This window comes from Etheostoma cragini, chromosome 13, assembly GCF_013103735.1.
Source record: "Etheostoma cragini isolate CJK2018 chromosome 13, CSU_Ecrag_1.0, whole genome shotgun sequence".
Taxonomy (NCBI): domain Eukaryota; kingdom Metazoa; phylum Chordata; class Actinopteri; order Perciformes; family Percidae; genus Etheostoma; species Etheostoma cragini.
This window is the reverse complement of record NC_048419.1, coordinates 15,893,161-15,905,065: the sequence shown is the minus strand read 5'-3', so window position 1 is coordinate 15,905,065 and position 11,905 is coordinate 15,893,161. Positions and strand designations below refer to the sequence as shown.

Here is an 11,905-nt window from a genome sequence, read left to right as displayed (position 1 = left end):
TGTAGTCCCCTGTGTGTCCACTGGGATTCACACTTGTGCCATTAACACTTTAACACATCAACACTCAGAACATGACATTTCCAAATATTAAAATAATTGCTGTGCTTGTTTTGGATGTGTATGTCCATTATAATTTAATCCACATTAATGGCATTATTATCCAGGTGACCTTAGGGAAATAAACATCTGCGCATCGTATTTCTTCATTCTACTAGAACAAGTAACATTTGTGGCTCTATAAACTGGCAATCACAGCATAACATTGTGAACTGGTGTCAAGTGAAACTTGGTGGAGTTGGCACCCAACAACTAACTGACTGTTACGTTAATGAATGCTATTTGAGATGTTACCCCAAATAACTAATATTTAATTACATGGCTTACAAATTATGTAGTTATTCTGAAATGTATCCATATAGTAAGTGTACAATTATTGTAGTTTTGTAATTTCCTGGGATTTGTTTCATTATTCACTATCTACAGCGCATCCGCATGGTTTGCCTCTCTTTACAACAGCCTGTCCTTTTGCTGCTCATCTCATTGAGAAACGTGTTTACAATTCAAATTTAAACTTGGCTGTATAATGTTACATAACAATAAAAAATACTATGACCAATGTTCATATGGTGTGTTTACCTTTAATTCCAACAGCGAAAGAGGTGCACGCTGCGCGCCTCCGCTCACCTCGACGTGCACGCTGCCGACATCCAAACGCGACCGTTAGCTGGGGCCGGGCGAATCCTGTGGTACCAAAGAGGAAAAAAAATCTGACCGACCGTGCTGGGTGATGTGAGAGAAGTCACAATACCACATCAAAACCAAGGTTTTCTATTGCATGCTTGGACTAGTCAAGTGGATATGAGATTGCGTATTTGGTAGAGGGTAAGTTAGTGTTTTTACACTCGTCTACGTTTTTGTTTTGGCACTTAGAAAGACTTGTTATTTTTTGACGACGAATTGCCTGCAGTCTCTGCGCTTACCCGATCCGATCTCAAAATGGCGGAGAGGCCGAAAGCTAAGCTAAGTGCCGAAGTTGGCATTCACAAGAGCATCAATGTAGATATTGACTTCATGATAATCCAGTGTGATATTAATCAACTACCCTGCATGTGATTGTCATCTTAATACCAGTTCGGCGCTTCTCGGTCAACGCGTGATTTGTAAGGAGACACTTGTTGTGAAACCTAGCTGAGCATTTGGCTAACGTTAGCCTCGTCTATTTATGGAAGTTCTGTGGCGATGAGCTAACGTGGTACGTTAGCTGGATAAGCTAATTTAGGTGCTGTCAGCTTGCTGCCATATTTTTTACATCAAATATTCTGATGTTGCTATAAACTGCATACATGCTACATTTTGAATTTGAAACGTTGACCATATTTGTTGTGTAAACCACCTAATGTGTTTGTGAATAACGTTATACTATAACAGTAAGCTGGCTAGCTAAAACACTGTTGTTTTGTACTGGGGAATAACAGCTAGCTAATAGCTCTAAAAATCAAACTTGGGTTAGCTGGCTGTATCCCATTTCCCTTTTAATCGTAACTAATCTATTATTTTTAGCAATGGACTAAGTTGTTTAGCTACTTTATGGCGATACGTTAGACCAACGCCCTATGTGTGTTTTCTTATGGTTGCTTTGTGTTAGTATAAATCTAGTCTGCTCAAAGTGACAGCTCCAGTGAACGTCTACGTTATCGAGCTAAGCTAACGTTAGCTCGAAAGGGCGTTGCTGAGCCATTGCTGCAACTTTGCCCTTGTGGCCATCGAAGCTTGGAAAGACGTCACTCGAGCCAGATTTTAAACAGAGTCCTATTTAAAAAAAATATTATGGGTTGTTTTAATGCATAATGCAAGCTTCCTACTATGATTTAAGGAATCCGAATCAGAGTGAAGACTGAAAAAAGATCAGTACGAAATACTGATAATAAGGCTGTACAGATTTTACTTGAGACATACAAAACTAATGACCTGAATTTCACTAAAGTTACCTAATTAAACAACTAGTAATCGCCTGCTGCTATTGCGTAGCATTACATGTGAGGGTCTATGCCTGTAGAATAGGATATGAACCTGCCAGGGTGTGGGTTCAAGTTTTCAAAGTGATTTGGTATCTAAAGGTTTTGCCTATTACTTGTTTTGAATTTAGTAAGGTGGTGTTGTTAAAAGTGCTATGGATATTTTAAATCTGCTACATTTTGTCCTGTATCCCCACTTACTATTTTCTCCTTTGTATGAGAACAACTACAGTTATTCAGGTACAATACTTCAGAGTTGATTCAATATGGGGCGACCTCTAGCTCACCCAGTAAGAGCGTGCGCCCCATGTAGGATGAGGCCTTTGCTGCGTGTGATTCCCCATGTCTCTCCCACCTTTCGTGTCAATCCACTGTCACTTAAAAGGCCCCAAAAAATAATCTTTAAAAAAACAAGTTGTTTCAATATAATTTCACAGTCTTGTCACATTTTAACATTGGACTGTTGACAATGATTACACCTGAGTGTGTTTTAGATAAATGTTGAGTACCTTTGGAACTGAGTGAGTGTTTTTATTGTAGGTCAGCATACCAATATTACAATAAATCCTGCATTGATTAAGAGACATTTAATGAAGTAGTGTAGGCTGCCAGTTAAAGGGGGGGAAATAATGGGCGCCCAGATAGCTTCAGTTGGTTGAGCGGGCGCTTGACCTGCACAATATTGGAAAAAACTGACATTGCGATAGAATTTTTCTCCCTGCGATATGCAGTACAGCCCAAAAGTTTGAACACATCTTCTCATTCAATGCGGTTCCTTTATTTTCATGACTATTTACATTGTAGATCATCTGTTAAGGCATCAAAACAATGAATGCAACACATATTGAATTATTTACTTAACAAAAAATATGAAATATGAAGGTGAAATAACTGACAACATGTCTTATATTCTATTTTCTTCAAAGTAGCCACCGTTTGCTCTGATTAATGCGTTGCACACTCTTGGCATTCTCTTGATGAGTTTCAAGTCAAACCTGAAATGGTTTCCAAACAGTCTTGGAGGAGTTCCCAGAGATGCTTAGCACTTGTTGGCCCTTTTGCCTTCACTCTGCAGTCCATCACTCTCCTTCTTGGTCAAATAGCTGAAACATACCTGAAGGTATGTTTGGGGTCATTGTCCTGTTGAGAAATAAATGATGGTCTAACTAAACGCAAACCGGATGGGATGCTGCATGTTGCTGCAGGATGCTGTGGTAGCTATACTGGTTCAGCATGCCTTCCATTTTGAATAAATCCCCTACAGTGTCACTAGCAAAGCCCCCCCACACCATCACGTGTCCCGATGGCTCAGTTGGTAGCGCGGGCGCCCATATATAGAGGTTTGCTCATCAACTCAGCGGACCCAGGTTCAACTCCGACCTGCGGCTCTTTGCTGCATGTCTTTCCCCCCTCTATCTCCCCTTTCATGTATTAAGCTGTCCTGTCAAATACGGGCCTAAAAATGCCCTTAAAAATATATATATATATATATATATATATGTGTGTATATATGTCTAGCATGACACCATTGTAATAGTAGTATAAATAATGTCCTTAAAAATTGGTCTGGGTCAAGAAATGTCCAGACTTTCATCCAACGTCTTAAATTTCATTTAGTCAGGTCTAAAACAAGTCTTACCAATATTCATTTTCAGAAATGCTCGCTAAAGAACAAAAAGTATTGAGTCGTACACTACAAAGCGGAGCCATCTATCAGCAGTGATCATGAGTGCATGTAAGAGTATAGCCGAGGGGTAATTAGCCAGTTGAGAATGTTTGTGTGCATCTTTGCCACCATAAAACTATACCAAAACTCTGCACGCCAATATATGTTCTGTTGCTTGATCTTAATAAAGCATCAGAGGAGAGATTTTTTTTTTTTCTTAACAGACACACCTGGGCGAAGTAGGAAACCAGAATCAGCTACAATGAAGTTTAAATACAGTCCTATTCTAGCCCTCACTTACATCTAGAGTCATTGCTCTGTTACAAAACCAGCAGAACGTTGCCAGCAGAACGTTGGTTAGGTGTGTACACCTAAATTGTAATGTTGTCAAGAAGGCTTCTTCTTGTGTGACATAAAGGTGACATTTGTGACTTCATACTGAAATAATAAAGCTTATCTTGATTGAAATACTAAGGCAAGATATTTGTTTATTTATCACCAGAAACCGACCACAGGTTGTGTCCACACATGAACACATGGATAGTGTATGATAACTTTGCAAGCTGGTTGGCTTTCCTCTTCCTTTGGTTGAATCGGTCTGCAAATTCATTTAAAGCAGTCACTACATTTCTAAGAAATGGACTGTGTTCAGATAATCACACAGGTTGTAAATGACCCCCCCCCCCCCTCTACATTTCTTCCTGAGTGTTGAGTGCAGAGATTAGCCTGATACATAGACAGGACCTTAAACCTTTCCTCTTGATTTATGACCCTGACAATGTTCTCACCGTTACAGCTTAGATAGCTGTATGTTATCTTTCAATTTTGATAACTAGAAGACTTGCTAGACTAAAATACTTTTTTAGTGGCTGAAGCCAGGATTTATATTCTCACTTGTTTGTTTATCTATGCGTTCCTTTTAAAACATTTCTCTCATATCTAGTTGCTGGTGACGCTCAGCAGTCTCTTAGGCAGGTGCAGAAGCTACCAAGATTGTCTTGCTTACGTAATATTTAGGAGGTTGGTTTGTTTGGTCAAATGGCTATTTTTGAACCAGGCTGAGATTGCTGTTCAGTTCAAATTATAGCTCTGTCCTGTGCGCTCAGAGCACCTATCATGTTTACAGGCAGGAAAGAAAAGTTCTTTTTATGACACTTCAGACTTGTCTCTGGGTAAATGTTTTGTTGTCTGCTGCGGCTCATCTTTAAAGTAGAAATATGCAGAAATCTCAATGTAATTGACAATTTGCGCCGCAATCCGTTATTTTTTTCCTTGAAAAAGCGTTTTGTGTTTTAAAGAAGCAACTGGCAATGGATGGTGAAACGGAGAAGAACAATGCACCAGACAATAATATAGACCACGACGGTTTGCTGTCAAGGTCCTTTCTCTGTGTTGGCGGTTAATCCTGTTAGCTACTGTCCCGTCCCTTCTTTACTTTGTCAGTTGCATGGAGGACTTGTGGCCTCTCACTTAAAAAGACACACACACACACACACACACACACACACACACACACACACACAAAAGGTTGTCTGGTCTAGCCACTAAGCAGCTTAGTGCTATTGTGGCCCCAGGTGCCAGCAGAGTTGAAGCTCATGAAGTGAATAGTCTTGTTAGCTTCACAGTCACTGAATGGTGTGTTTTGATTTGTCGGCGTGTGTGTTGATCTGTTCTCTTCTTTTGGGATGGCCACATTGTCCCAAAATTCAGATTATAAGTTTAACAAAGAAAATATATTTTAATCTCCCACAGTCACAGCCAGCGTTTACCACTGGCACACTTGAAGAAGCCTACAGATTTTTTTGATACTAAAATTACTACGAAGCATTCCGCTGCTAACTGATCTTTTGCTAATGACACATCCAGAGGTTCAGATCAGGTGTGCAAAAGGAAGAATATTGCTGCTAGTCCAGTCTGGAGTTGCACAGTACATATTCGTTGTCAATATACTTGGAAAATTCTACTTAATGTCGATCTAATTTAATCTACAATTGTAAAAATTTTTAGTAAATATTTGTATCAGTGCAATTTTCCCTACTTCCCAGCAATGATGATTATTTAAATGTTGATGTGCTTTCCTAATTTCTTTCCTCTCTCCTTTATTCACTCAAAACAATTTTAACTGTGTTTAAGGCTTTTTATCACTTCTTGTGAACAACATTTATTTTAGAAACAATTTGTTTTGTAACCCAGTTATACAAGTAGCTGTGCACCGATTATACTCACTACTTTCTTTCTCTGTTTGTTTGTGTGTGCGTGTGTCTATATATGTACAGGCCAAAAGTTTAAACACACCTTCTCATTCTTTCTTTATTTTCATGACTATTTACATTTTAGATTATCACTGAACGAATCAAAACTATGAAGGAACACATGTGGAATTATGTACTTAACAAAAAAGTGTGAACTGAACTGAAAACATGTCTTATATTCTAGGTTCTTCAAAGTAGCCACCCTTTGCTCTGATTACTGCTTTGCACACTCTTGGCATTTTCTTGATGAGTTTCAAGAGGTAGTCACCTGAATTGGTTTCCCAACAGTCTTGAAGGAGTTCCCAGAGATGCTTAGCACTTGTTGGACCTTTTTCCTTCACTCTGCGGTCCAGCTCACCCCAAACTTGATTGGGTTCAGGTCCGGTGACTGTGGAGGCGCAGCACTCCATCACTTTCCTTCTTGGTCAAATAGCCCTTACACAGCCTGGAGGTGTGTTTAGTGTCATTGTCCTGTTGAGAAATAAATGATGATCCAACTAAACACAAACCAGATGGCATGTCGCTGCAGGAGGCTGTGGTAGCCATGCTGGTTCAGCATGCCTTCAATTTTGAACAAATCCCCTACAGTGTCACCAGCAAAGCACCATCACACCTCCTCCTCCTCCATGCTTCACGGTGGGAACCAGACATGTAGAAAGCGCAAAGAATGTTGCACAAAGACACGGCAGTTGGAACCAAAGATCTCAAACTTGGACTCATCAGACCAAAACACAGATTTCCACTGGTCTCAGATCCATTCCTTGTGTTTCTTGGCCAAAACAAATTTCTTCTGATTGTTGCCTCTCCTTAGCAGTAGTTTCCTAGCTGCTATTTGAACATGAAGGCCTGATTTGCACAGTCTCCTCTTAACAGTTGTTCTAGAGATGTGTCCGCTGCTAAAACTCTGTGTGGTCTCTAATCTGGTCTCCTCTGGTCTCTAATCTGAGCTGCTGTTCACTTGCAATTTTTGAGGCTGGTGACTCAGCAGCAGAGGTGACTCTTGGTCTTCCTTTTGCTGGGGCGTTCCTCATGTGAGCCAGTTTTGTTGTAGCACTTGATGGTTTTGGGGATAGATTCAAAGTTTTTGAAATTTTTCAGACTGACTGACCTTCAATTCTTAAAGTAATGATTTTTTCTCTTAGCTGATTGGTTCTTGACTTAATATGAATTCTAACAGTTGTCCAATAGGGCTGTCAGCTGTGTATCAACCTGACTTCTGCACAACACAACTGATGGTCCCAACTCCATTAATAAGGCAAGAAATTCCACTAATTAACCCTGACAAGATACGCCTGTGAAGTGAAAACCATTTCAGATGACTACCTCATGAAGCTCATTGAGAGAACCAAGGGTTTGCAGCGTTATCAACAAAGCAAAGGGTGGCTACTTTGAAGAAACTAGGATATGAGACATGTTTTCAGTTATTTCACACTTTTATGTTAAGTACAAAATTCCACGTGTTCATTCATAGTTTTGATTCCTGCAGTGATAATCTACAATGTAAATAGACATGAAAATAAATTAAACTCATTGAATAAGAAGGTGTGTTCAAACTTTAGGATTGTACATATATACACACACACAGAGAAAGCAGTGAGTATAATTGGTGCACAGCTGTGTGTGTAGGCCAAAAGTGTGGACATACCTTCTGTGTGTGTGTGTGTGTGTGTGTGTGTGTGTTTACTGGCTATAATGTTTGTTTACCCAGTTGTCCTTTCTTTCTTCATCAGGTGATGGCCACGTTTGATTAGTAAGTAAGATCTGGACCAGTGAATGAATACTCGTGGAGCCTTGTCAACAGTTGTTTGACAGCAATATCTTCGGTTAACCTCCCTCTGCGTGGCACTCTTCTCGCCACTTTTGAGTCTCTGAAGGAAGAACACCACTGAGGGATCCAACCGCTTCCCAGCCAGACTCCCCCAGCACATCACCTCACCCTTACCTCCCCCAGGAGGGAGAGAACAGCAGCCACCATGGTGCTGTCACAGAGACAAAGAGATGAACTGTGAGTTCGTGTGTGTGTGTGTGTGTGTGTGTGTGTGTGTGTGTGTGTGTGTGTGTGTGTGTGTGTGTGTGTGTGTGTGTGTGTGTGTGTGTGTGTGTGTGTGTGTGTGTGTGTGTGTGTGTGTGTGTGTGTGTGTGTGTGTGTGTGTGTGTGTGTGTGTGTGTGTGTGTGTGTGTGTGTGTGTGTGTGTGTGTGTGTGTGTGTGTGCACACGCACAGGCTTATTACACATGCAAACAAGAACAGACATGTAGGCAACACCAAGAAGTGTACTTGCATTAAAGTGTGTCACAGATTGGCTTTTTAAGCAATACCTTGAAGTTTGACCACAAGCAAAGCTGTACATTGCATGCTTCCTTCTCTTGATAGAAAGCAGTGGAATGTGTTTAGTTGTTTTGGGCCTAGTCATCCAGAAGAGGTTAATGGAGATGTTTTGAGTGGGCATTCCTTTACAATAATGTGTAATCATTAAGAAAATGTAAAGCGGTGGAAGCTTCAATGTCCTTCCTTTGATTGCTACTTAATGAATATTTCATAACCTACATGGCAGTGGCAAAGAAGTAAGGGGTTTAGTGCTGTCCAGACAGCACAAAACAGCAGATACTTTATCTTATCATCATGCTGTAACCCTTATTGGTCAAGAAAATCTGGATGTTTATATTCTGATGAGTTTAAATGGAAGACAGTGGTATCAGGGTTACAGTGATCAGCCATTCAAAGTGGGCCAGAAGCTGCAGCCTAAATTTAGCACCGTCACTCATAAAATATTTATCCATCATCTCATAAAAGAGCTGTCTCATTTATATAACGTGTGCCTACATCTGTGTATAATTGTGTGTGAGCCTGTACATGTTTAAAGTTGAGTTTGTATGTGCCTGTTATTGCCCTGTACTTGCATCGTTATTACTCAGTGTTCTCTTTTTGTGGTGAGTCTGGTTTCAATAGCAGCACTAAATACAGTTTCCCAGTTATTTGGTCCTTACGTTTTGTTTTCTTCGCTGAAGAATTGTAATTTATTACGGCTCTTTATTAGGTAGAACTGTGAAACTTGAATCTCATTGCTTCCATCTGTTTGACAGGGTGTAGCCTCCTTTCTTTTAAAGAGAAATTTCAGTGGTGGACTTAATAATTAATGACGACATAACTTTGACTTAATTGACATGCAATTTATTTAACACCATTTAGTGCATAATCAAATAAAATTGCATCAATACTGAACATTTAGGATTTTCCAAGGGCATCTCTGAGACATGTTAACCCCTGGAATCAAAAAAGCTTTTTTATTCCACTTTTTCACAGAAACCGGGCTATAGCTGACTATCTCCGTTCCAATGGATACGAGGAGGCATATTCCACCTTTAAGAAAGAGGCCGAGATAGATATGGTAAGGAGAGACCGGTCCCAAAATGTCATTTTTACATTTTTACTATGAAGAATGTGGATCCTATCTCAGTGTCTTTCTTTTCTCCATTCATAGAATGAAGAGGTAGATAAAAAGTATGCAGGGCTTTTGGAAAAGAAATGGACTTCAGTCATCAGATTACAGAAGAAGGTAAGGAATATTTGTTTTCTAGCACATAGTGTATTTTAAATTTGCTTTCGATCATTTGTTTCATAAATTCTCTTCACCAACCTAGAAAAAAAATAAAAAAACAATTTTATTTTAGCTATTTAGTCTAAAACCTTAACCTTAAAACTAAACCACCAGATGGGCACCATGGTAATATAAAATTGTTACCTGTCTTCTGACTCCTCTTTTCCTTGACTCCCCCTTCTGCATCAGGTGATGGAGTTGGAGTCCAAGTTGAATGAGGCCAAGGAGGAGATGACACATGGAGGACCTGTGGGTCAAAAGAGAGACCCCAAGGAGTGGATCCCCCGTCCCCCAGAGAGATACGCCCTGAGCGGTCACCGCGCTCCGGTCACGCGTGTCATATTCCACCCCGTCTTCTCTGTCATGGTCACAGCCTCCGAGGATGCTACCATCAAGGTGTGTGTGTGTTTATGAACAGCATTTACACTCTAAGCTGTCAGTATAAAAGGTACAGCTAGCTACATCTAATGCAATCCAATAAAACAGCACTGCAAAATCCTCATTTTATGAATCTCAAATTTTAGTTTTCTGTCTTTCGGGACTTCTGTGGGCCAATCTGATTAATACAATTCCCATCACTAGAATTATAAATGCCTTTTGACACAGTTTAAACAAAAATGGGTTAATTGTGAGGCTATTATATTAGATTGTGTTACATTGAGCTTGGTGTACCTGCAGCACAACTGGAAACGTTATACAAATGTAATGTGTCACAGTCACAGTGTACTCTGAGAAATGGTATAGATCTATTACATTAATAATTATGAGAAAGTTAACGTTTAAGAAATCTAAGGGGAGAGCACAATCTTCACCTACTACTATAGTCCCCTACAAACTATTTTACATCTATCAGTCTCAAGAATTGACAGCATTATCACACCCATGTATTATGCATCAAGAGGTCCCCTGTGTACTGTCTGGAACGGTCAAGACTCCTTTTGCTTTTCTTATGTTCACATTATGGAATGGCTTTATGAAGTCATTTCTTAGGAGAGCACTGCTTTGAAAATGTGTCTATCAGGAATATTAAAGTGCTGGCTGCATGCAGCAGCATTTATGAGAAAAATCACTGAGCGTTTTCAGCACACCACAACATAGCCTCAGCAGCTCTGACCCTTCAGATCAAAGCTGTACTGCAGATCTGAGGCTGTTAACCCTTTTTATCTTCACCGTTTTATCCCTCTCGCTGCTTCCTCCCTCCCTTCTTCCCTCTCTTCTTCACTGTTTATTTGTTCTGCTCTGTCACTGCTCATCTATTGGGAGATGGGCTGATGATCATGTTGTCAGAGGCAACACTTCCAGAGCTCAGCACCTCGGGAAACATGCAAATCCGTTTCTCTTTTAACTCGGCCTTCTTTTATCCTTTTTATACTTAGTTAAATTAACGGTGTCGGCATATTGTTTAATTTATATATAGTAACGTGATTTTAGCTGAAAGGATATTTTCTCAACCATTTAAACTGTGTTTAAACAGTTAAACCTTCATGTCTTTATTGTCAAAACACGATCTAACCTGCATCCCATCCTACCTGTTGAATGCAGAACATATTTGTCATCTGATTTACTAGGCATGAAAAACTTGTTTCATCACTGACTTTCGATGACTTGGCATTGGACTGACAATCAGTTATGTCAATATAGCAATGCTTGCTGATAGGCCACTAGACTTAAATTGACGTAAATCGGCAATGTCATAGTCACATTTGATTTTTAGGTAAGATATACATCCTTCTGATAATTAGGTCAGACTGAAGTGCCTCCCTGTCCTGACTGTCGCTGTCTGTGATTTTAGGTGTGGGACTATGAAGCAGGGGACTTTGAGCGAACCCTAAAGGGCCACACAGACTCTGTGCAGGACATCTCCTTTGATCAGACGGGAAAGCTGCTGGCTTCATGTTCAGCTGACATGAGCATCAAACTTTGGGACTTTCAGGGGTTTGAGTGTATCAGAACAATGCATGGTAAGAGCTACTTACAGAAATAATGACAGCTAATACAAATACCCTCTTCATATGAGGATTCACAATAAAATATGGGAAATATCTATTTTGCTACAGTTCAGTAGAAATGAGTCTGAATGACTTTTCTGATTTAAAACTGAACACCAAATCTTAGGGTTAGCTTAATTTAAAAAAATGTTTTTGGACACTGTGACTTTGGGCATATCTACTTGGTGGTTTAAGTATTGAGATGAAGAATTACACAACTAAACTCTTGACTGTGTCTTCCAGGCCACGATCACAATGTGTCGTCTGTAGCCATCATGCCAAATGGTGACCACATAGTGTCTGCCTCCAGAGACAAGACCATCAAGATGTGGGAGGTTGCTACTGGGTAAGTGTGTGTGTGTGTGTGGGGGGGGGGGGGGGGGGGG

At 40.1% G+C, this 11,905-nt stretch overlaps 1 protein-coding gene across 1 annotated transcript in view; it reads left to right on the top strand.

Moving 5' to 3' along the window:
* The first annotated feature begins 666 nt into the window (after nt 1–666).
* Nucleotides 667–11,905, top strand: part of LOC117956109 (lissencephaly-1 homolog B) — a 14,258-nt gene continuing 3,019 nt past the window's right edge. The window contains exons 1-7 of the mRNA XM_034890977.1: nt 667–882; nt 7,664–7,938; nt 9,237–9,321; nt 9,415–9,489; nt 9,721–9,927; nt 11,324–11,492; nt 11,763–11,865. Of these exons, the coding sequence (XP_034746868.1) occupies nt 7,907–7,938; nt 9,237–9,321; nt 9,415–9,489; nt 9,721–9,927; nt 11,324–11,492; nt 11,763–11,865 (671 nt within the window). The 5' untranslated portion in view covers nt 667–882; nt 7,664–7,906. The remainder of the gene's footprint in view (nt 883–7,663; nt 7,939–9,236; nt 9,322–9,414; nt 9,490–9,720; nt 9,928–11,323; nt 11,493–11,762; nt 11,866–11,905) is intronic.